Source organism: Ovis aries, chromosome 12, assembly GCF_016772045.2.
Source record: "Ovis aries strain OAR_USU_Benz2616 breed Rambouillet chromosome 12, ARS-UI_Ramb_v3.0, whole genome shotgun sequence".
Lineage (NCBI taxonomy): Eukaryota > Metazoa > Chordata > Mammalia > Artiodactyla > Bovidae > Ovis > Ovis aries.
The window spans coordinates 63,501,601-63,527,412 of NC_056065.1; the positions used below are offsets into that span (position 1 = coordinate 63,501,601).

At 42.3% G+C, this 25,812-nt stretch overlaps 1 protein-coding gene across 1 annotated transcript in view; it reads left to right on the top strand.

The window, feature by feature from the left end:
* The first annotated feature begins 1,150 nt into the window (after nucleotides 1-1,150).
* LAMC1 (laminin subunit gamma 1) overlaps nucleotides 1,151-25,812 on the top strand; it is a 121,618-nt gene continuing 96,956 nt past the window's right edge. Inside the window, exon 1 of the mRNA XM_004013858.5 lies at nucleotides 1,151-2,022. Within this exon, the coding sequence (XP_004013907.2) occupies nucleotides 1,608-2,022 (415 nt within the window). The 5' untranslated portion in view covers nucleotides 1,151-1,607. The remainder of the gene's footprint in view (nucleotides 2,023-25,812) is intronic.

The following is a 25,812-nucleotide window of genomic DNA, read 5'->3' on the forward strand; positions in this document are numbered from 1 at the left end:
TAGTAACCGAAAGGATACTTATTTCATCTTTTCCTATCTCCACCATCTCTCTCTTAACTGGGCTTCTGGGTACAAAACTAGATATTCTCCGCTCCCGCCCCCGACCCAGTGCATTTATTACTGTTAAGATCTTGTAAAGTTAAAAAAAAAAATGTCTCAGGAGCATCCACCGCGTACACCCGACTTTGCTCCGGGACGCCAAAAGTGATCCATCCACGTTTACAGCGCCCTCCCTCTGCGTCTGTGCGCGTCGTATCAGCACTGAGTAGGTGCCCAGGTTCTGATCTCGGGCTAAACCTCATGATCTTCTGGCTGAGGTTCTGTGAACTGAGTCATTCTGGCAAGGAGAATATTCCGTGACTCAGCAGGCCCGAAAAGGAGGCTGTCAGATCCCAGATCCTTTCGAGTCTTTTAAAGGCAAGCTGGGGAACATAAACAACACAGTGGAAGAATTTCGCAGTGGGTCTGCTGCATACCCAGGGGAAAAAAATGCCATTCCATTCCCAGCCTTCTCACTTCCTTTCTCGCCCCTGTTAAAAACCACGGGCTACGCTTTAATTCAGAGGCAGGAAATCACTTCAGAAAACTCATTCTGATACTGCGATCCGGCTCTTTAATCTCCAGGGACCGTGTCAGCCCCCTGACAGCCTGGAACTCTGCTAGGAAAGCCCTGAAGCCGGCCGCGAGCAGCAGGGGCGATTCCAGGGGCGGCCCTGCGGCGAGGGGGCTGGGAGGTAGGGAGGACACCCCACCTCCCTCCGCAATGTCGGGTCCCTAAGGTCCCCGCCCCGGGGCGAGGCCCGCTGGACACCAGGATGGACACCTGGCCTGCTGGCACCCGAGCTATCTCGGCCCAGACCGCGCGGGGCCCAAAGGCCAACTCTGAGCGTCCATCGCCCCTCCGGCGTCGCCGCTATAAGACCCCTCCGTTGCCCCCGCCCCCAATCCCGAGTCTTCCTGGGGACTCGGCGTCAGGGGACCGTGCTGTCCATCTCCCGGATGGGCGCCGGCTCTCCCGGGCCTCCGCGGCCCTCCCAGCATGCACCGCCCCGTCGCCCCGCCCCCGTCGCCCCGCCCTCTCTACCGACCCCGCCCACCACTCGCCCCCTCCAGGCCCCTCCCCCGCCGACCGCGCGCCGCGGGCTCGAGCGCGAGGTGCCGCCGCGAGTCTCCGGGGCGGACGCGCAGTCCACGGCGCGCGCGGAGGGCCGGGGAGCGGCTGCGAGGACGCCGGGGTTGGGCTTCCTCCTCGGCCAGACCCCACCCCACCGTGCCGACCCCACCCCCAGCTCCTTCCTCCCCGGGGGCGCGCGTGCGCGCGCGGGCACGCGCTCGGAAGTCGGTGGTCGGCGGCGAGTGGCTGGCTGTGTCCCGGGTGCGAGAGAGGTGCGCGCGGAGCAGCTCTCAGCCAGCCGCGCGGTTCTCGCCCGGGGCGCCCACCCGCCCGTTTCTCCGGTGGTAGAGCCGCCTCCACCGCGCGTCTGCAGAGCCCGGTCACTGGGCCCCGCGGCTGAACCCGCGCGGAGCGGCCTCCGAGGGACGCCGCCGGGCGAGAGGAACGCACCCACGCCCTGGCCTTTGCCGTGGCCCAGCGAGGGGGCGGCGGGATGAGGGGCAGCGACCCGGCCGCGGCGGCGCTGCGGTCGTGGGGCCGCTTCTGGCCGGTGTTGGTTGTGCTGGCGGCCGCCGTGGCCGGTTGCGCCCGGGCAGCCATGGACGAGTGCACGGACGAGGGCGGGCGGCCGCAGCGCTGCATGCCCGAGTTCGTCAACGCCGCCTTCAACGTGACCGTGGTGGCCACCAACACGTGCGGGACTCCGCCCGAGGAGTACTGCGTGCAGACCGGGGTGACCGGGGTCACCAAGTCCTGTCACCTGTGCGACGCCGGACAGCCCCACCTGCAGCACGGGGCAGCCTTCCTGACCGACTACAACAACCAGGCCGACACCACCTGGTGGCAGAGCCAGACCATGCTGGCCGGGGTGCAGTACCCCAACTCCATCAACCTCACGCTGCACCTGGGTAAGCAGTGACAGCCCCGTGCGCCCTGCTGCTGCTTTGCCCGCAGCCCGGCTCCCGGGCCACCTTCACTCCCTGTTCCCGCCTGGACAGGTGTCCGAACAGCCGCATGTGGGCTCTCTGCTCCCCAGCCTGCGCCACACAGAAATTCCCTTCTCCAACTTCTACGCTAGATCTAACACCTAACTTCCCGCGAGCCAAGATGCTTCCCGCCAGCATCTCTCTGTCTGCTTTCCTCTTCTAACTTAGCCGGCTTTTCCTTCCTTAGATTATTCGCCATTTCAGCTTCTTTGGTCCCTCTTTTCCTGAAGCATGAATCAGAAACCCTCCTCGCCCCCCTCTCCTTGTCCACCTTAAGCACTTTTACCTTGTTTAAAAGCCTTTCTCTCCAGGGTTGAGGGTGATTGCTGTTTGCTCTGCTGAATACGCTAGAGAGGAAAGGTTAAGGGGATTTGAGGGGAGCAAATGCGTTTACTACCGCTGTTGCCTACGTGTAATTAAAATAGAAGTTCACTTTTAAAGTTATTGTTCTTGAAAGTTGTTCATCTTTAATGAAGGGCCGCAAAGCGATTTCACTGCTAATCTCGGTACGGATAAAACAAAAGGAAGTATCTGCACCCACTGCAATTGTTGGGTGAAGTTTGGTCCCTGAGTAAAAACACTCCCCTCACTGCCTTCCCTTTTGCTTTGATTCAAGGCAAGTGTAGAAGCATGTGTGAGTGACCTTTTAGAAATCAGGAAAGGGATGTATAGGAAACTTCATCGCTGGGTGGTAGACGAGGATGGACGTGTTTATCTCAAAGAATTGTATGAAAAATCATGTTTGATTTGGGTCAGTTTTTCGTCATCATTGGAATATACAAACAAGCTGAGTGATTCATCATTGTGTTTAACAGAGTAACATATGCATAAGAAACTGACATTTGACATGGAGAGCTTAAGCCTCAGGTTGAAAGCCATGATTTTACTGGTAGCTGTTTTTCAGAGAGAACAGGGTGCCAACCCATTCTTCTATCACATCAGGATAGTTCTGTAAGGCTGGAAGCATGATTTGGGGAATCTTTGAAAGGAACTGTTTGGTGAGCACATGGTTCTTTGGGTTGTGGTTTTGTGTTTTTCTTTCCACTGCTCTCTGGTACATTAAGTTTTATGTAAGTGTCAAGATTCCAGAGAAAGTACTTGAAAAGTGAAGTTAAATTGCGGTGTGTGGAGTAAGTTTTAGAAAAGCAGTATTTAGCACTTTTGTAGTAAATATTTTATTTGTAGACAAATCGTTAGGAAGATGAAACTTTTCAAAAATACGTTTATAAACTGGAACTCTGAGGCCCCCATTTTTCAGAGATGGAAGAAGTAAACAGTTCAGTTTTTCGAAGGTATTGGAAACATATAGAGCTAAATTGTATGTTGGAACAGGTGCCCTTCTGAAGATTCTGCAAGAGACCAAGGGCCTCCCAAGACCTTGTGGGGCTGCTCTTAGCTCTTTTCTCCTAAGTGTTATATCTTTAAACTTGGCCAGAATTATTTTCGAAATTTTTATCCATTTATTTTTGTGTAAATTTTTGTTTTGTTAAAGTTGCTGTGTTGAATTTTGAATCTCTATCATCTGTTTTGAAATATTAAACATTTCGAAGCAAAATCATGGCCATGATGTCTCGCATGCCTGAGATTCATTTGAAAACTTCTGCATAAGAATCTCTTATGTAGGTAAAGATAGGGCTGACAGTCTGGACCTTCTGAATTTTCTGCTGTGAGCATTGCATCTGTTGTTGTTGAGTCACTAAGTCGTGTCCAACTCTTTGCAACTCCATGGACCATAGCCTGCCAGGCTCCTCTGTCCATGGGATTTCCCAGGCATGAATACTGGAGTGGGTTGTCATTTCCTTCTCCAGGGGTCTTTCCGACCCAGGGATCAAACCCCAGTCTCCTGCATTGACAGGGAGATTCTTTACCATTGAGCCACCTGGGAAGCCCTTGATCACTTTGTAGTAAAAAGTTATTTCAGGGGACGGTGTAGGAAGGTAGATTACTCAGTGATTACTTCTCTGTTAACAAAGATAATGTGTTAGGTAAGACAGTATCTGTCAAGTTAGGTTGCTACTCCTGGGTGACGGATACATGCCTTTGGGTCCTAGTGATTGAATGCTTGAAAGACTTTTTTCTCTGAAGATGTTGTATATGCTTAAACTTGTTTTGCTGAAAAGTTCTTCAGTTTTTGGTAACATTTTTGCTAAATGAAGTTCATAAAACTGTAGATTTAAAACTTCTGAGTAAAAAGTTACCTAAAATAGTTTTCATACAAGTGCTGTAAAAACATTTTCTTTAAGCTTTTTAGGCAGACAATTTCTAAAAAACTTGATAAGAACTTACTGTACTTGTTCTTGGAAGGGGAGGGAGATTTGTGTGTAGTGGGGTTAGATGTTTCAATCTCTCTCTATCCCATCTCTTTTTTAATGACAAGGATATATGTATTCATGCATGTTGTGCTCTCTGACTTATGGCAGATAGACAGGATTTTACATATTGGATGTTTAATGTATTCACTCCCTAACTCCAGTTACTCCATGGGCTCTAGGTAACTAATTATTTCCCATGAATTCAAGGACCATGACTGTTTGTGCATCTATTAAATCTCCCATCCAGTTCAGATTTCGCATACCCTTAAACAAGTGATGCATATTGTGCTCTGCCCTTACAGAGCATGTGAAACTTCGGGAGCAGTGTGAAAGAACTAGGTCTGGCCACCACTTTCTCGCTTTCCTTTTAATGTTGAGCTTTTCTAGCTTTCCTTTTAATGTTGAACTTTAAACACAGTAAACTTTAAAATAAGCAAAGTCAGTTCTCACTTAAGTAGTCACAAGAAATATACACACTTTGCCGCTGATCCTAAGTCTTTTTTTTTTTTTACTGTAAAAGTGAAACATGACATAATGAATTAAAACAGTATAATGACTAGTGTGTACTTCATCTCCAGTTGCTAAGTTGCCCTGGAGACTGTTGCTTACAATTTCTTTTGTAACATTCCAGAAACTTTTCATGCATACACATGTATGTGAAATTACATGATTATTTTAACTGGTCCTCTTTTGGGTGGTGAGGCATATTTTAATAGATGGCAGGTACAAATTAGATGGTTGTACCATTATCATCACTTGTACGAAAGCCAGGAAAATCAGCACTGATTTTGAAAGCAGCCATCTCTTAAGTACCACATACAGTAATCCAGGGTGCAGGGTGTAATGTATCCTTAGATATAATGAGTTACAGTTGCTGTGGGATTCAGAACCACATTTTCTGCCTGTTGTGAAGAAAAATCTCAGCAAGGCACCCTTTTCTAAAAAGAAGTTTTTCTTAGTTTGCCTTCAACTTCTGGATCTTCTCTCCTGACTTCTATATGAATTATTCAACTACTTTTTCACAGTTTAGCTTTGGGGTTTTATAAGTTATAGTGAGTTTTATCCTTATCAGCAAGAGTAGCTGATAGTAAGATTGTAGCTGAGAACCCATTTATTAAAACAGCCTGTTTAATAAACGTGGTAGTCATTTGTAGGTGAAAACTTGGCAAACTGGGTCTTGATCTTGGAGGAGGGTACCTTTCCCTCTTTCTAGAAACAATTATATTAAGGAGAAGAGTGCTTATAAAACCAACTCAGTCAAAGTTTATGGAACTCCTAAAATTTATACCAAGATCAGATTGGTGTCCAAGCTCGCTTTTATAAGTTTCGAGGAACAAACAGTGATTAAATGATGCTTTTAAGCTGTATCTAAGATACTCTTTTTTGGTGTCTAAGTTAGAATAATCGCTATATAAGGAAGGATATTGCACTTTATTCTGTTTGGTCCCTTAATGTATATTTAACAGGAAAAAACGGCAATTTTTTTTCCCCAGGAAAATCTTTGCAAGGTAGGTTCTGACTCTGTCAGAACTCTGGTGACTTCACTGTGGTATTTGTGTACCCTGAGGGGACACTATTTTAGTTTGTCTCACAAAGGCCTGATTCACATTTTGCAGGTTTCAACTTGAGAAGTTGAGGAGCTCTTCTTTAATGGCCAGCAGTTGGTGAACAGTTTTATAAAGTCGCTCTTGGCTGGTTTCCTATTCTACAATTCACTGCTTTTCCTCCAAATACCTTCTTCATGTTTCTAGAGTATTTAGAAAAACAATGTACACATTAGGAGAAAATTCTGGAGCTGTAAGCTCCCTTCCACCCATGATTTTGTCGTTGACTGCATTTGTGGGAGGGACGAAGCTTGTCTATTTCAATTCTAAATCCTCTTAGGAAGTCAGATATACCTTTTGCTGTTCACTCCTCAGCCTTGTGCATACATTCTCACATTACTTCCAAGTATCCTGCAAACATATTTTAAATACCTACTAAATGCATGGCGCAGTACCTGACAGAAGGGTGTAGAAGATTGAAGGTCCATTCTTCAGAAGTTTATACTCGATTAGGTGGAATTTTGGCTTCCCTGATGACTCAGATGGTAAAGAATCTGCCTGCTATGCAGGAGACTCGGGCTCGATCCCTGGGTCAGAAAAATCCCTTGGAGAAGGGAATGGCAACCCAATCTAGTATTCTTGTCTGGAGAATTCCATGGACTGAGGAGCCTGACGGGCTGTAGTCCATGAGGTTGCAAAGAGTCAGACACGACTGAACAACTAGCACTTTCAGTTACTTTCGTTTGGAATTTTCATACCCAGATGTAATGCCATTACAATACTAAATCAGGAGGGCCTTTGTAGTATTTTAAAGCATCCAGTCAATTACTGATTAGATTTTCATAACTCATTGAGGGAAGGGGAAGATGAGGACCTGAGGTTGTGATTTGCCAAAAATTACAGTGGCGGTAGGTTTTTGACTCAGTCTAACATAATAGCTCCTTCAGCTCTTAGCTCCTCTAACAGATCTCTCAAAAGAATAACTAGTTTATCCCAGGGCAACTTTAAAATACAAGTTCATGTATATACTGATTCAGAGATACCAAACTCCCTTGGTTTTCCTTCTCCTGCCTCTGTTCCTGTCCACTTAACGTTTCTGAATTTCTTTTTTCTTTTTTTTTTCATGTTACTTACTCTTCTTGAATGAACTTATCTTAATCTGAAGGCTTTCATTACTGTTGGCAAATCAGTGGATTCTAAATTCACATTTTCAAGACAGTTTCTTCTCCAGGTTGGACATGGTCAGTTTGGGATGTCCAGAGGTCATGTCTAAAACTAAATTCATTCCTTATTATCTTATCCAGTTCAAATCTGTATCTTAATGAAATGAAGATACAGCTAAATTACTGTTTAGCCCTGAGACTCTCATCCATTCTTTTGCCAAGTGAAGAAGTGAAGTCGCTTAGTCGTGTCCAACTCTTTGCCACCTCGTAGACTGCAGCCTTCCAGGCTCCTCTGTCCATGGGATTTTCCAGGCAATAGTACTGGAGTGAATTGCTATTTCCTTCTCCAGGGGATCTTCCCAAACCAGGGCTCGAACCCGCTTTACCGTCTGAGTCACAAAGACCGTGCTTTATAGGCACCAGTAAGGATTACTGTTTGGCCGGCAGATAGCATCCACTGCTGAAAGTCTCTGGGCAGCTGTAACTCCATCACTTTCTTTCCCACCCATCCTTACTGCAGTCTGACCAAGACTCCACTTTCACTTCCTGTATCCAGCCGTTATGTCTCTTGGATCCTTATCTTTATCTTGCTTTACTGTAGCTCCCCATGGAATTCTACCTTGATTACTGCAGCAGCTTGCTAACTAATTTGGTGGTGTTTCTGCCTCCAGTTTTGCTCTTTCTTGTTTGGGCAGCCATTGCCTGGGACTGAGCACTGGTTCTAAAATGCAAACCTGTTGATGTTATACCCCAGCGAAAAATTTCTGCAGTGGTTCCTCAAGCCTTTAAGATAAAGTCCAGACACCTTGTCATGCTGTGTAAGGTACTTTAAGGGTCTGGACCTTTTTAAACTTCTAGGCTTATCTTCTGTCATTTCATGTGCTCAGAGGGTTCCTTCTCTGGTTTGGGACACTTCTCCCAGGTGTCACCACTTTTAGGAACCCTTCCCCAGTTTGTTTCTCTTATCCCTTTCCATCCTACTCCCTGGCCTGGATTAGATCTTCCACTCACACCACCCTGTAGGTATCTACCACAGCACTTACCACATGGCATTGTCTTGCTTTACTTTTCTCCACTTCTAGACCAGGAGGTTTTTGAAGGCCAGGTTGGAGATTTATGTTTTTAGTTTAGTTGCACACAAGGTTAGTTAATTGCTTGCTATGCCTCAGCACCATACAGATTCCTGGATGTATAATGATTCATTGGACATTGCCCTGACCTTCTGAAACTTGTGGCTTAGATACGGAATCCTAGGTCTCTCTCCTGAGTGTGGGCAGGCAAATTATAGCCCACATGCTACATCCAGCCCTGGGCTGCCACCTTTTTTTGTATGGGCCATGAGCTGAGGACAGTTTTTACATCTTTAATTGGTTGAAAAATCAAAAGAAGAAAAATATGACACATGAAAATTATATGAAATTCCAATTTTAGTATCTGTAAAATTCCTTGAAACACAGTCAAGTTCATTTATTAACATATTGTCTCTGGATACTTTTGCACTGCAAAGGCAGAGTTGAGTGTGTCAATATGTCCTGGCCCACAAAGCCCAAAATGTTTACTGTCTGACCCTCTACAGCATGAGTTTGGTGACCTCTGCTTTAGACGGATGCATTCAGTGTTACATAATAGTTCACCATTTGGAGGGAGGCTGAAGGGTTTATATCTTCAATGCTTAACAGTCTGTCTGGCATAGTGTTCAATAGGTATATGAAAAATGAGTAAATGAATGCCTGAACTATAAGAAGCCCCAAAACAGTCCACATTAACTTACATTCTTCTCAGTAACACTTTTGAACTTGAATTTATCAGTGCCATCTCTTCATTTTCTTGAGATATATGCCGCTGTTAATATGGTCCATAGTGGTTTTATATCTGTAGCTTTAAAGAAAAGTACTAAGTTGGGTGTGGAACTGATACAGAATTGAAAGATCTGTGATTGTCCTTTTTGGGGGGCAAAAATTAGACTTTTATATGATTTAAAGTTAGCTGGATAAATTTTATGAGTAAACCATATGCTCAGACCTTCTGGAACTTGTGGCTTAGATGTGGAGTCCTAGGTCTCTCTCCTGAGTGTGGGCGGGCAAATTATAGCCCACATGCTAAATCCAGCCCTGGGCTGCCACCTTTTTTTGTATGGGCCATGAGCTGAGAACAGTTTTTACATCTTTAATTGGTTGAAAAAATCAAAAGAAGAAAAATATGACACATGAAAATTATATGAAATTTGAATCTCCCTTGTGACTGTTCCTGAAATTTTAATGTTAATATTGTGTATTTTTCTTTAGAAATAGACATAAATTTTATTTTAAAATATGTATTCACATCTCTATTGTTGAAATAGACTCTAAAAGGCTATTATTATTAAGCAGTTGTGGGGAAGGGTTGCAGTGAAATATCTTTATTTGCTTATTGTGTGTGGCATTTTTAGTTTATTTAACTCATTAGGATGCAGTTGGAATACAGGGATACTGAGGCATGCCTTTTCTGCAGGATAGTGAAGAACCACATTAAAGTGGTTAGACATGAATAATAACCACTTATTTGTCTAGAGTTAACAGGCAGCAAAACCAACAGATGCTTCTTTCCTTGGTTCTTGTTTCCAGCTGTACGTAATTGACAGCTCTGCTGCTGTTTGAGTTTTAGGAGAAAGTGTCAAAATTTAGAGCAGAGCTGTTTGTTTATTTTTACTGTCCAAAATTCTGGAGGAGATTGTTAAAAATAAGAGATTGCAAATCTGCCCCTCATTTTAAACTGTCGTTTCAAAGGGTAAAATTTCAAGATGACTGTGTGCTAGTTCTGTCCCTTTACCTGAATTTCTTGCCCTAAGATTTATAAGAGGGCCTTGCTAAGATTTGCAAACCTCTCCTTTCTTATAAAATGATCAAGTTAGATGTTGCTCATTCAGGCCTAAAATGGACAGCTTGCTAAAAGGGGTTAGCAGAAAACTCATTTATAGAAATGTTGCTGAGGTTTTAGAGTTTTGTGCCAGACTGTGGTGACACTAATTAAGTACATCTGCCTTTCTTTCCATGGACTCTTCCAGGGGGACCAGCCTAAAATAACTGGGTCCAGTCAGCCTGGTGCCCTATGCAGCTACATGTTCATGAATAAAATAAAGCAGACTTATCTCTTTCTTAGACAGTGGTGCTCTCAGATCTCTTGTGGCAAGGCTGGGAGATGAATTAGGGGATTTACGTTATTTCTTTTAAAACTTAGGAGTTGTACATTCCCTCAGCTCCCTGCTTTTACTCTTTGTTTCCAGCTGCACGGCTGCTTCCTATTAGATTGCAGTCAATATTGAATTTTTGCTGTATCATCTTTTTTTGATTTTTGTTATTTTATCTTCTTTCTGTTTTGCAAGTTTTTAAAAGTAAAAATTCAGGATCAGCCTCCTTCACTTAAAAAAAATTTTTTTTGGAAGTAAAAAATACAAGTGGTCCTGTGTAGTTAGGGACTCAATGACTTTTGTTCGTGATGATAAATCACAGTGTACATGAAGAATGATTGCCCATGGCAGTGACTATAGAGATGCCTTCAGTGTTTTCAGAGACATGATCATTGATCAGGTTTTCTTTTTCTCCGTTATATTTCTCACTTTACGTTCTGTATCTTGAGTTGCATGGAGATTACATAGGTGTATACGTATATATAGATTCAGAGCCATACATTTAATATTTGTACACTTCATTGTATGTGATTATTCAAATTAGCAAAAAGAATTAAGAAACATTTCAGTCTTTTAAAATACAAAAAGTATATAGGTGATTTTTTTAGTTTGAGGTGTGATTTTAGTTTAAAATAGGAGAGCACAGAATCTGAGACTTAAACTCTGTTTCTCTTGCCGTCTTTCTATGCCACCAGCAGTTGCTGGTATTAATAGGCATTAAGAAATGTTTTTTTGAATGAAAGGATGAACAAGCCAACCAGCTGATCTTCATTGAGGTGTCAGCTGATTTTAACTGACGTACCCACAGAGTAGGTTCAGAAAAGCATTCAGTTGAGCTTCATAGTAAGTCTCAGGAGGTGGAGTGTGGGCAGGTGTGCAGGGTGAGCAGTTCTCTTTGCTCTTCTCATCACTACCTTTAACCAAGTAAGGATTTGGTTAGTCACCCCTATGGATAGTAATAAAAGATGACTGGTGACTGCTCTGAGGTGGAACAGGTTGAGTTTAGGTTGGAATTCAGATCTGCTGTGGATAGATTATGCTCTTGCCACCTTGCTATGTTAGAACAAGCCTGGTAAGTGATGGAGAGCTGAAGAGGACCTTTTAACTGGGCAGTGAAATGAAAGTACACCAAATGGGGCTACTGAGCCTGGTTTCTCTGACAGATCTCTGCTTGAGCGCTGGATTCGGATTGTTTCTTTAAAAAGGATCTTTGCACTTGTGAAGAAGAGAGAATTGTTAGCAATGGAAAAATACTAGGTTTTGGGTGCTTATACTAGCTTTATATTTAGCTGTTAACAGTTCTAGGAATTTCTAAGGAATTTATTGAATTTCAGAATGAGATCCTGTGTTTTGTCAGTGTCTACTGATAGGAAAAGTGTACCACGTAGCGCGTTTCCTGAAGGGTGGTTGGGAACACTAACTTATCTCCTTTCTGCGTTATCCGTCACTCCTTTTGGTTGTTGAGAATGGCTGAGTTAGTTAAGTTGCTTACTTTATCTGACATCTTTAAAGATAAGTCTGTCAGGGCCATCTCCAGTTTATTTCATTTCCTCTGCTTCATGTCAACTCTCTTACATTGTGGCTTTTTGGTTATTCATGTTTGCTGACTGATTAGGTCTAACCACCTTTTATTGATTGATAAATAACTGCTGTGGTCCCAGGAGATTTCTTGGTCACTGTTTCCTCTTTCAAGCTCAAAAGTGACTCCCTTCACCTTGATTTTGATTGCTGTAAATGTTAGTTTATAAATCTACAACTCTGTCTATGTAATCTGTCTTATCTGTGTATCTATCTGTCATTCTGTGTTTATGTCTTTAGGTTCCCCAGAGCACTCCTGAGCTAAGGTTCAATCAGGGAATTCCTAGATCCCTTAAAATTAATTTTTTTTTTTTTTTGCTTTCTTTCTGAAGAAGGGGTTTATATTTCCCACTTGGATTTTGTATTTTGTATTCCTCCACCACAACATACTACCTGCACTTCTACTAAGATGAGGTGTTACTTAATCACAGTCCTGCTTTATCTGCTTTCTTTATAGAGCTGCTTTGTACACATTGCTGTGACACAGGCATTACATCGAGTGACTGATGATTTTTAAGTTCACATTTCTTATGAAAAGGATGGCACTCATGGCTGCATCCTAGTCTGTGTATTGGGCTTAAAAATGCCCCCACCCCTTTTGCCAGTTGGGAAAATACGGAAGCATAAGCGGGTTTTTCCATCAGCTGTCTTCAAAGAGAATAAAAGGATGTTAAGTATTTCCAAGAGAAGAGCTTCACAGTTTTTGAAAAGGGGGTCATGACAGCTTGTTGAAAATGAGTTGAACAGCTTCTATTATTGCACTTTCTGTTCACTGGCAGGGACTGGGAAGTGATGTTTTCCTGCTCTGGCAACAAAGATCCTGGTTAGAGGCAGGAATGGTTTGCCCAGATGTTCTCAAAATCTGAGGTCATCTTATTATCACCGACTACTGAGGACTAAGTTATAGTAGCTTGGCAATGTGAAATGATGAGGTCTAGAAATGGATTTTCTTTTCTGACTCTGTCCTAAACAACTTCAGTTTTCTGGAATGTTGGCATCTCTGGACTTTTAAATATGTGGCTAACTAGAATAATTTTGGAGTTGAAAAGGGACTTAGGAAAGCTTAAGCTGTTAAAAAATGTGTTCTACGGATGGGTCCTTGTGTAGTTTGCTTAATTAACTTCTTACCAAAGAAGTTAGGGTGTCGTTGCCTTGGCTTAGCAGTTTTGTGCTTTGGTGTTGCTGTTCTCGTCCCCTGCCGGTTCCTGCTGCTTGTGGACCTTGTTCTGACAGGACGATGACTTCTATTGTTCAGTGCCACTGTTTTTAGACTGTTCTTATTATTTAAATGCCAGATCCTGATCTGGTAATGGTGCGCATCCTGAAATTTTCATTGAAGTTGTGTTCTTTTTTGGAGGTGAGAAGAAACATGAGGCCAAAGGTGTACATTGTTGGGGGGGAGAGACAGCTGGAAACCAAAAGAGCAATTGTATACTTTAATTGCTTTGGTCATGTGGTTGCCCCTTCATGGCAAAAGGGTCTTGTTCTGTGGGCTTGAGCATCTAGCATTAATTTTCAGAGTGGCTCTGTGCATGGTTGTGAATTTCTAGTGAGTATTTTAGATAAGTCATGGGATAGAAAGTCTGTTGAATACCAGATTCTTACAACTCTGCTACAGATTATGAAAGTTTGTGGGCCCATCTGTAATGCAGCTGTAATAAAATTTGTTTACTTTATCAGGACCGTTTCAGAGGCTCAAGCTGGTTTGTTTACTGCTGTTTTCAGCATTTTTGTTGCTTGCCAAGAAATAAAGTTAGCATCAGTTCCTGGTGCAATTGGGATCGTTCAGTTTTGTGGCCATTCTGATAAAGCTTGGTTTTGTTTTAGGCCCACTTTAAAGTTATTGTATCCTGGCACAAGACATGGATGGTAAATCTAGTGTACCCGAAGATACGGTGTGCAAATTAACAAACTTTCCAGATGTGTGGAGACTGTAGGCTTGTTTTCTGTGCTGTTTTTCTGTGTTCTTCTGTGTGTATCTATGCTTTCCCGTTTTGTTTTGTTTTAAATAGGAAAACCCCTTGGGGAAGAGGGATCTGTTCTTTGGAATGGGGAACAAAATAAGTATTACATTTTTTTGTGAAACCTTTAAGTTGGATTTGCCATTTCTGTGAGAGAAAGGAGAGGCAGCTTTGTTTCCAAAAGGGAGACTGCTAGGAAGGCTGGTGTTGGGGTGCGACTCTGTGGAAGTAACTAAAAGGACTTCTTCACATCCCTAGTGATTTTCAGTTATGAAATGGGCCACTAATGCTCTGAATCAGCAGCCTTTTAACCACGCCTGACTAAATAGACCTTGTTTTTGAAATTCACAGCAGTGTCTAGATCCCTGCTGTCTTTTTGTCCATCCTGCTAACACACAGCTGTTTTTGTTCATACATCATTTTATGTTCAACTGCCTGGTGACTTCCTCAGGTCCCTTTTATGGTGAATAATGGACACATGGGAGTTCAGACACCCAAGTGTGTGATTATTCAAACAGGAAGTCTCCAGGAAACACAGTAACCTTGTCAGAGGAACAGAAGGTGGTATGGGAAAGGCCATTGATGATTTTAGGCTTAAAACATCTACAGGGAAGAATCTGACAACTTCTGAGATAAGGACATTCTGTAGCTTATAAAAGGGGTGGTTTATTTGGAACTTGTTTCATTTTCCCCCCTAGACATTTGGAGTAGTCAGCCTCCATAATCTATAACATAGAAATGGAGGTAAAAGAGCAGCAGTGTGGCATCAATGGCATTAAAAACAGAAGGAAGAACTTCCCTGGTGGTCCACTGGTTAAGAATCCACCAGCCAATGCAGGGTATACAAGTTCGATCCCGGGTCTGGTCTGGAAAGATTCCACATGTGGCAGGGCCACTAAGCCTGCGAGCTGTAACTACTGAAGCCCTCCTGCCCACCCTAGAGCCTGTACTCTGCAATAAGAGAAGCCACTGCAATGAGAAGCTTGCATCCTGCAACTAGCGAGTCACCCCCACTTGCTGCTGCATCGAGAAAAAGCCTGCACACAGCAGTGAAGACCCAGTGTAGCCAAAACTAAATAAATTAAAAAAAAAAAAAAAAACCAGGAAGGAGACTCTGTGGGTCTTGGAAAGAAGGTGCAACAACTCATCTTTCCTGGAGGTGACAATGAGGCCGTACACAGGAACAAGCAAATGACTGGGACTTGACAGGGACTGAGGGACCTGATGGGATTGGATTGGATTAAAAGAAGGTTCTTTTACAGATCCTATGATTATTGAGTGCAGAAAGAATATGAGATAAAGATGTGGATTCTAGTGGGAGAGCAAGCATGTGTATATCAGTGAACATGCTGAGACAAAATATAAAGCACTATAAGAGAAAGATCAGAAATTCCACGTGACTGCACAGAACTGATTGTGACTGATGAAACGATTCCCAGACCACTTACCTGGTGACCTATCAGATTCCTACCAGCTTTGAGAGTCCTTGATTATATGATGGAGGGCTTGTTAGAACTAGTCAAATAAATTCTCTTTTTAGATTTGAAAGTGAAAATTAAATCTGGATGTTAAAGAGGTGGGTAGCTCTGCATTGACAGCAGTTTGTATTACGCAGGTGGAGTGATGCAGATGCTGAAGAAAAGAATTCTGCTTTTGGCTTAATTAGTGGAAGCAATGGTATTTGAAGGAGTATTAGGTATGTTCGTTGTGTGCTTGGAACTCTGCCCTTAAGTTCCAGTCATGGTCATGTTCAGACAGCATGGGTGCCACTTTGTCTTGATTCCTTACCTTGTTTATTTGGTTAACTTTTAATTGTCCTTCAGAACTCATGGCATATCTCAGTTTCTCTGGAAAGATTTTGATTTCTAGTTCCTCCTGCCCCTCCATAGCATTTGCTGTCATGTTGTTCAGTGTCCATGTATTTGTTCATTTCTGCAAATCACTGAACATACTGCATGCCTGTGATTCGAGAGGCGCTAGATTGTCCTGTTTCGTTTTCCCCATTAGACTGAATTCATTGAGGATAAGATGAATTTATCGATTTTTCAGTTCATTTACCTAAAGAATATTTATTGTCTGTTATGTGAAAAGCACTGTGGGGCTTCCCTGGTGGTCCAGTGGGTTAGGAGTCCACTTTGCAATACAGGAGCTTCCCTGATAGCTTAGTTGGTAAAGAATCCGCCTGCAATGCAGGAGACTCTGGTCGATTCCTGGGTCGGGAAGATCCGCTGGAGAAGGGATAGGGTACCTACTCCAGTATCGTTGGGCTTCCCTTGTAGCTCAGCTGGTAAAGAATCTGCCTGCAATGCAGGAGACCTGGGTTCTATCCTTGGGTTGAGAAGATCCCCTGGAGAAGGGAAAGGCTACCCACTCCAGTATTCTGGCCTGGAGAGTTCCACGGACTGTATAGTCCATGGGGTTGCAAGGAGCCGGGACATGACTGAGCGACTTTCACTTTGCAGTGCAGGGACGCCCAGTTCCATCCCTGGTCTGGGAAGATCCTACGTGCCTCAGAGCAATTGAGCCCTCCCTCTAGAGCCTATGCTCAACTACTGAGCCCATGCGCCGCAACTGCTGAAGCCTGCGTGCTCTGGAGCCGGTGCTCCAAAACAGGAGAGGCCACTGCAGTGATAAGCCCGTGCGCCACAACTAGAGAGCAGCCCCCATTCACCGCAGCTAGAGAAAGCCCTTGGGCCGCAGCAGAGACCCAGTGCAGCCAAAAAACCCTAAATTTTTAAAAAGGCCCTGCAAGGTGCTGGAGATGGGACAGAAAAGAAGACCTAGAGCTTAACTTCTGGGTGAGAGAGAGGCCCTGACCCTAGGAGGGGTGTGTTGACTTTCTTTATTACGTTGGCTTATGTATTCTTAGTGTATTGCATAATACCTTTCATATTGTAGCAAGTGCTCCAAAGTTTGCTGAATGAATGAATTCCTGTTTCTGTGGGGCACCAGCTGTAGAATGCAGATAAAAGAGAGAAACAGTAATTTTGTTTAAATTTGTCTCAAGATGGAGTTGGCCTTTTACATAGGGTAATTGACACTGGCTCAGGTGGAGGGGAATGGCTGGTCCACGATGTCGCTCCCTCACCGGTGTTGTCCTCCCTCAGTCTTCTCTGAGCTATAGTAGTAAAGAGCTGCGACGGTGGAGTCGTTCAAGAAGCAGAGGTTTTTCCTTCACGTGGTGGTCCTGAGTGGTCAGCAGGGCAGCTGTGATCCACACAGACACTCTGGGGCCCAGGGTCCTTTCCTCTTCATAATCTGCAGTTCCTCAGGGTGCTGTCTTCAAGTGTGTGGTTGAAGCTGATCATAGGCCCCTCTTTTTTCCAAAAGAGAAGATACTGCTGAGGTGTGTGGCTTAATTCTCAAGACCGAGACCCTACAGAGTCCACATCACTGTATCATCTGCCATTGGAGAGCACTTAGCCGCCTGGCCACTCCTGTACGCATTGGAGGCTGGGAAATGTAGTCTGGTTGGGCAGCCAGAGCCAGCCACAAGTCTGTTACAGTGATGGAGGGCAGGGAGCAGGGGGCTGGCATTGCTCCTGTTGTTGTTCAGTTGCTAAATCGTGTCTGATTCTTTGTAACCTCACGGAATGCAGCACACCAGGCTTCCCTGTACTTCACTATCTTCTGGAGTTTGCTCAAACTCATGTCCATTGAGTCAGTTATGCCATCCAACCATCTCATCCTCTGTAGCCGCCTTTTCCTGCTGCCCTCAATCTTTCCGGGCATCAGGGTCTTTTCCAGTGAGTCGGCTCTCTGCATCAGGTAGTGGTGTGCCTGCCAGTCCCTGCGCTGTGGAATCCTCTCTTTACTGAGTTTTGGTTTTCCTGAAGTGCATTGTTCAGAGGATCCCATTCTGTGGCTAGCAGTTTTAGGAAGTGGATTTAGAAAAGTGAGCAGACACTTTCTCTGCAGACCTTCACACCCCTAGGTCTTCAGGAGAAGAGCCTCTGAAGAATAGGGTGTGTGCTCGTCCTGCTCTTCTCAGTTGCAACATTCATTCCCTACCTCTGCACAGTTCATTTGATTCTGAGATATCAGTTTTTATTCTCATGGTCCCTTCTTGACACTGAGATCTCACTATAGTAGTGTCTGGTACTTGCCCTGATGGGCTCTGTATCACATTCATCTTGGAGGAGAAGCACATCCTTGCAGGATCGTTATGTCTTGATTTACTTGACAATACTGAGCGTGTTTACCTTCCGTCATGATGGATAAATCACGCTGTTTTAAAATCCAGATGTGTTTCAGAAACAAGCACTCCAGAAATAATAAAACAGAGCCTATTGTTTGTACCACTTACTGGTCACTTGAACATATAGTCTTGTCCTGGGATGTTTTTAAATGCATGTTTATCTTTTCCTTCAATATGAGTTGAGTTCACTGAGGGTAGGAACTATATTTTAACCATTAATTAGGTCAGAGAGTTAGAGCCAGGTCCCTGACTTACAGAATTGTAGTAAATTGAATAAAATCAATGTGTATGATATAAAACCCATAGTGGTACCCCCCAGTCAAATACTTTACTAATCTCTGCAGTGAAATGTATTCGTAATTTTATGAATTAAAGGCTATAAGGACCTCACACTAGCTCAAGTCATGTTGTCAGATGTTATGAAAATCCTCTGCTATTTAGAATTTTTTGGTTTAGAATCACAGATATAGGATTATGGATTGTATCACATTTGATTACATATAAGTTCTACCACTTTCACAGATACTGGTCATAGAACTACTAAAGACTGTAAAAATTTGACATACAACAGACATTTGATGAATTAGTTATTTTCTAAATGATTGAATAAAGTCCATTTAACAGGAACTTTTATTTCATTGAAAGGGTGAATTTCAACAGATGTATTTTAAGATAATTTGAGTGGATGGGTTATTAAATTATGGTGAAGTAAAAGTGTCAGCCACTCAGTTGTGTCCGACTCTTTGCAACTCCATGGATTGTAGCCCACCAGGCTTCTCTGTCCGTGGGATTCTCTATGCAAGCATACTTGAGGGAGTTGCCATCCCCTTCTCTAGGGGATCTTCCTGACCCAGGGTTCACAGCCTGGTCTCCCACATCACAGGCAGATTCTTTACCATCTGAGCCATCAGGGAAGCCAAATTATGGTGAGAGTATTGGAATTCCAAATAGAGCATTAAACATAGTTTTCAAAGAAGTAGTTTATGTTTTGTTTTTTTGTAGAAATGCAATTTTATCTCCATTGCCTATGTTAGGAATGTGGCTGCTTTAAAGCATTTCACTTGAGATACTTCTTGAATTGGAAGTTAATTCTGATTTTCTTCTTGTTCTCAGAAACACATGATTTCCGTGATGTCTGTGTCCTTGCTGTCTCCACCCTTTATTTTCCTCCCTATCTACCTACTTACAGCTTTTTTTCTTTCTGTCCAGTTAAGTCAGTAAGAAAGCAAAGTCATTAGGAATCTTTGACGAGTTACTCATGTTGGGAATGCCTTATAAATGGTTATAAATGATTGCTTTTGCCTGTAGGGTTCTCTCAGCTTTGTTTTTGCTTTCTGAAAGATTGTGGTCTCCTTGAACTGATATCTTTTTCCTTTTTCTTAGACTCATTGTTTTTATTTGCTTTCATGTCCTTTGCCATCGCTCTTGCCTGAATATATATCGTGTTGTCCTCTGTGCTTTATCATTCCATTTTCTGTTGAAAGGAAATTGCCTTCTCTAAAAATTCTTTTCCACATTCTAGAAATGTGAGACAGTAGTGCTTATTGTATCGCTCATTGGTCACTTGAGCATACCATCTTGTTCTGGAATCTTTTAAATGTGTACTTATTTTGTTTCTTCATACGAGCTCATCGAGGATGGGAGCCATGGGTCAGCAATTCAGTTAGGTACTTGATTTATGAAGTCCATAGGCATTTGCATATTCTTTGTCTTGATGAATCAGAAAATTCATTTCTAAATTGAGAAGCATAGGGCTGAATTCAGCAAATATGTCCAGACTTTGTGAAAAAGTGTTTGGAAGAGGTGTGTTTATTGACCTTTGGAGAAAATCCACAGAGCTGTTTTCTCGAAATTTAAGACATCATCCTTGTTGTGGACAGTAGTAATGGAAGACTTGTCTTTTTGTTCTGATGAACTTTCTTTTGAGACCTGAAGAAATAGCTGAGACCAACCATAATTTTGTTTCTTTTTAAGTAAGCCTTATGCTCCTTTCCAGGATCCAGAGTGCCAAGTTAAATACCTTTCTTTTTTTAGGAGAGCAGAGTTTCTCAGACTGAAACTTTTAAGAGTTTCTGTTTCTCTAAGGATAAAGTAAGTCCTATAAAGTAGGTGTTGAAATTACTTCTTCATGTCATTTGAAACTTATTACAGTGTAATACTTCTTACAAATTCTTAATACTAATTGTCAGTGAATCCAGGGATTTTTCCTCAAGGAGGAAATCCCAGTGTCACCTAGGCTAGTGGTCCTTAAGTACTCACCAATGGCAAACTGAGTCATCCCTGGAGTTCTTTGTGTGTGTTTTGTCTGTTTTGAAATACAGATGGTCAGCTGTGTGTTTTGTACGTAGAGTTAAATGCAAGACAAAATAGATACTTATGCTGTTTGTTCAGCAGATGCTCTGTTTCCGTGCACGGAAATCTGGAGTAGTAGCGAACACTTCTCTGTGTTCATTTCTGCCCACCCTCCCCACCCTAGATATCCGCTACCCTGGGTTTTATGTTTTATTTCCTTGCTTTTAAAAGAAAGTCGTTTATCATCTCTAGATAGTGTATTGCTTGTTTTTGAACTTTATAAAAATGATTTATGTAGTCGTCAGCGCTTTGTTAGTAACCACTTAATACCTTTCTAAGATGTACTTGTAATTTTTTGTTCTTATTCCTGTGTAGTATTCTATTGTGATTATACTATAGATAATTTATTGGTTATTCTGCTGATGGACATTTTTTGGTTATGATGAGTAATGTTCTGTGAGCATTCTCACATATGTCTTCTGATGCTTATGTGGGAGTCTGTCTAACTGGGTTGCTGGATCTTAACTCGTGTCACCGTTTTTATGAGATCATGCAAGTTGTTTTCCAGAGTGGTTGTGATGGGTTAAATGCTCACTAGCAGTGTTAATAGACAGTTGATCCACATTTGGTATTGTCAGAACTCTTAAATTTTGCCCATTTGATGGTGTAAAATTATATCTCAGTTGTTTTATTTATAAGGGTGAATATCTTTTCATGTATTTATTGGTCTTTCATATTTCCTCTCCTGTAAAATGTCTCTTCATGTTTTTTGCCCATTTATTGATTTGCCTGTTTATTCATTTGTAGAATTCTTCCTGTATTCTTGACACTAATCTTTCATCAATTACGTATTTTCTGTATCTTCTACCAGTGTGTGATTTGTCTTTTATATTCCCTGTAATAGCTTTTGGGCAGAATTTTTTAATTTTAATGTAATAATTGATTTGTGTATTGTCTTTATCTTCTAAGATAAGTCCCTTTCAAACTTATTCTTCTATTTTACGAATATCCTAGCTGTCTTTGGGCCTTTGCTCTTAAATGTGAATTTTAGATAGATGTTATCAAGTTCCTCAATAACCTCTATTAGGATTTTGGTTGAAATTGCATTGCCTTTATGCATCCATTTGGGTTGAATTGACATCTTGACAATTTTAAGTCTTTCTTTTAATGAGTGTAGTATAATTTAGTTCTTCTTTAATGAATTCCAGTAGTTTTTTCTTTAAGTGTACACTCTTTATTGCCAGTTAGAATCAGAAAACCTCTGACAAACGCCAGTGATGTTTTATAATTCTGTCCATGTGAACCCTGCCCTTTTTCTGTTAGAATTATTCCTGGATACATTTTCGATGTTCTTGTTATTTTAACTTTTTTCTAAATCATGTCTTCTATGTCTTTGTTGCTGGCATGTAAGAATGTAACTGGTTTTTGTATATAAGGTCACTTGCTTAACTCTTGCTTAATTTTCTTATTAATTCTAATTACTTTTCTTTAGACTCTTGGGTTTATATGTAAACAGTCATAATCTGTGAATAATAATAGTTTTATTTCTTCTTACAGACCTTTAACTCTTTTATTTATTTTTTCTTTTCCTTGCTGACTTGAACAATATACAAATTCCTGTTTAAACATTCCTCTTAAGGACTATGATTTTTACAAAGCTCTGCTAATTTGATAGACGAGAAATGCTTTATTTTAGGTTGCAGTTCTTTTGTAATCATTGTACTTATTGACACTATTTTTTATTCTGTTGCATATTTATTTCTGTAAGCTGTCTCACTTTCTTTTTTTGTAAAGAGATGTGGTATTAATACAAAATCTTTTTAGCTTGGTGTCTAACTATTTTGCTATTTAACCATTTTAAGGGACGTTTTGGCTACAGGTCACAGTGAATTAAAATACTTCAAATTGAGAATTCCTTGGTGGCCCAGTGGTTAGGACTCTGTGTTTTTGCTGCTGAGTGCCAGGGTTCATGCTAGGGGCATTCAGATCCTGCAAGGCACATGGCAGAGCCAAGGGGAAAAGCAGTACCCAGATATTATTCATCTCTTTGGTAAAGCTGGTACCACATAGTTGTTAATTCATATTGTTTGGCCTGATAAATAGTATTTTGGATAACAAAAACATTGCTACTTATAAAATTTACTGAAGACTTGATCAGTAAATTTGTTTCTCTAGAAAACAAAGCAGACTGTCTCAGTGGCAACACCAGGAAGCACTGGACCTGGGTTTTAATTTGTCTTCCTAACTGAATCATCCTTGATTTCAGTTTGATAAATTTCTCAAGCTCCTGAGATGTGTCAGGCCAGTTGTCATGAATTTTCTGTCATTAACGTGGGTCATGTGCTTTAAACTCTCTTACCCCTCTTTAAAACTGTTTTAATATACTTTGAAACCTTATTTGTAATCTGAGAGGTGGATTGAATTTTGAGATTTTTAAAACAAAGAATGGTAAATCTATGGGAATTTGTAGAAAGATTGTCTTGTACAGTGTAAAATGTGATAAATCTGAAGTTTTTTAAGTGTTTGGAATAGATAAGCCTCGTGGATTCTGCTGTACCCCCCAGAGAAGTGGTCCTCAGAAGAGTGTGGTACTGTCCCTTTAGGGGTATTTAGTACACGGGAGGCATAGAGGATGGAGTAGGGAAGGGAGGCAGTCCTACATAGCAAAGAATTGCCCAAGTCTTGCCCAACTTTGTGATTTCTCATGGGACATTTATGCTATTAAAAAACCTGATTATAAATATCTGAGCCTAGAACATAACTTTGTCTTTACACATAAACAGTTTTTTCCACATAACTTTATTATACATAATTTTCCATGAATACAGCCACTGTATAAATAAATAGTTTTTGAGCTTAGCAAGAGGAAAGTCATTTTTCTGCCAATAGTCCCTCTCATGGAGTTCAAGTTGCTTGTTCGACACATGTGTAGATCACACCACACTTCTAGCACTCAGAGTGACTCCGCGTGCATATTTGTATACTTAGCCTCTTTTTTTTCCTAAAATATCAAATGTCGAGGAAAGTATTGATCATATTCCGTTGAAATTTTGGAATTTGCTTTTACAGGTTTTCCTGCACATGAATAATTATTGATGTGCCTATCCTGCCAAGATGTTTTTTTCTTATGGAGCAATAAAATCATTAGGATTAGGTGAATATTTTACAAGGGAACATGCTGATAAAATTGGCTGAGATATATCATTCTAACCTGTGTTCTCTACTTCGGCAGTCTGTAATTTGGCCTGACTTGTTATACCTTCTCAGTTAAAGTGATATTTATTTTCTTAAAACACGTATGGGTTCATCTGGTGTGTCACTACTTTTGCTAACACCATTTTTCTTTATTGCATTGGCCCCCCATACCTCTGCCCCTTTGTTTTCTGAATATCGTGTATAGAAAGGCATCCAGTCCTATTTTTAAAAATGCAAACGTGGGACCTGCCTGGCAGTCCAGTGGTTAAGACTCTGCACTTCCATGGCAAGGGGCACAGACTCAGTGCCTGGTTGGGAAACTAAGATCCCACATGCCACGCAATAGCATGGCCAAAATAAAAATAAAAATAATAAGTGAGTAAAGGTGCAGACTTACTTGTTATAAGTTGGTGTCCGGTAAAGGTGTCTGATGGCCTTGAAATGCCTTTTAGTGGCGATGGAGAGCTTATCTGTTGAAATGCAGTTTCCTTTTGATTCCTGCTTTACATTACAGGTAGACCTACGCACACGCGTGCACCCTCCCTTGAAAGTTGTGTGTTGTAGATGGTAACCTGTGGGTTTCATTTTGGGATGGTGAAGGGAAGGCACTGCAAAATGTTCGTTGTAAAGTGAGGCTGCAGTCTGTCGGCTTGAGGGTCAGCCTACAGTGAGTCGTCCTTCCACAGGTAGTTTTCTCAACAGTCTCCTGTCTCCCCAGCCTCTCCCCTGTTTCTGAAGTACCAGCTGTTACTCCCTCAGGTGCTATCTTGTGCTACATCTTGGTGTATATATTGTCTCACCAGTTGGAGACGTTGATAGGCGGGGACTGTATCTTTGATTTCGTTGCCTCTCCAGTGTATTAATGTAGTTATTTGTGCCTGGTGTGCACTCCAGGAGTGTTTGCTGATATTTTTAATCTGCTTTTCCTCCATTATAATAGAAGCTGAAATCGAAGAAAAGTTCTCCATGATTCCTTACTCACTCTTTTTTTGGTGATTTTATTTTTTTAATGAAGAATGTTTTTTTAATCAAGGTACCATTGTTTTCTAACATTATATAAGTTTTATGTGTACAGCATTACATTTTCACTTCTGTACACCCTTCAGTGTTCACCACTGAACATTTAGTTTCTCTTCAGCTAAGTTTTTCAGTCTTAAGCTCTGAGTGGTGGGATCCGAGAGTATCTGTGGCTCTGGAATTCCCTCTCTTTTTCTCCTTTTAAGTGAGGTGGTCCAATGGATTTTTCTTAACCTGAGTTAAAATTCCCAATCATGAGTAGTTAGCAAGTCATGTCTGCCTTAAGATGCAGCTCGGATTTTGCTGGTTAGAATAGATTAGAGATGGGCATGAGTGCTTCAGCATTCTTCCCTTTGCACGTGGACTGGCGTGTGACTGCTTTGACCAACAGTGGGAGAGCAGACGTTCGAGGTTTAGCCTTTGAGAGGAGTGGCAGCCTCTGCCTTGGTCTCCTGGAGCCTGAGCCGCCATGGAGAAGTCTGACTACACTAAGACCACGAGACTTGAGAGTACGTGGGTAGACACTCTGGTGGGTGTTCTCAGCAGTGTCCAGCCTTCCATCCATCCCTGCCAAGGCACCAGGCATGGCCAGCCCAGCTGAATACTACCAAGTGACTTGAGTCAGCACCTTGCAGACTGCCAGAATCACCCAACTGAGCCCTTCCCAAATTCTTGACTCTCCAGATCGTGAGATATAAAAATGGTAGTTGTTGTTAACCATTGAGCATTGGAGTGGCCTTCTGTGCAGCAGTAGATAATTGGGCCAATTATTGAGTCTCTGGGGTATTGACTTGGAAAGCCCAAGCTGTGTTCCCCCCAAGGGGAATCAGTGTGTATTCCTTCCTGGAATGGTTGCTTTAAAAAAACAGCCTGTGGACTCCCAGCAGAAGTTGCACTTCTACTTGGCTTCCACTGGAGAGTAGCGGGAGAGGAGCCAGAAGCATCCCGAGGCTGTGCATTTTTGTGTGAGAACCGAAGCTTGGCAGTAGTTTTAAACCCAGTTCCAATCACGGGGATCTTGTGTCTGAGAGAGCAGACTCTTACAGTTGGTATCCTTTTGTGGCTGCTGCATGGGAGGCCGGTGTAGGAACCCATCATTAAGGTGATCTCAGGGAGAGCCATGAATGTGGTAACCCTAAGAAGCCGAGCTGTGTTCAGATTCTTGGTATCCATAGGTTCCTGCCCTTCCCCATGACCAAAAAGCTCCCCTGTCATTGCCTGCCAAAGAGAAGGTACATCCCCTGGTGCCATCAGCCATAGCCTTAACTACCACCATTTCCTTACAG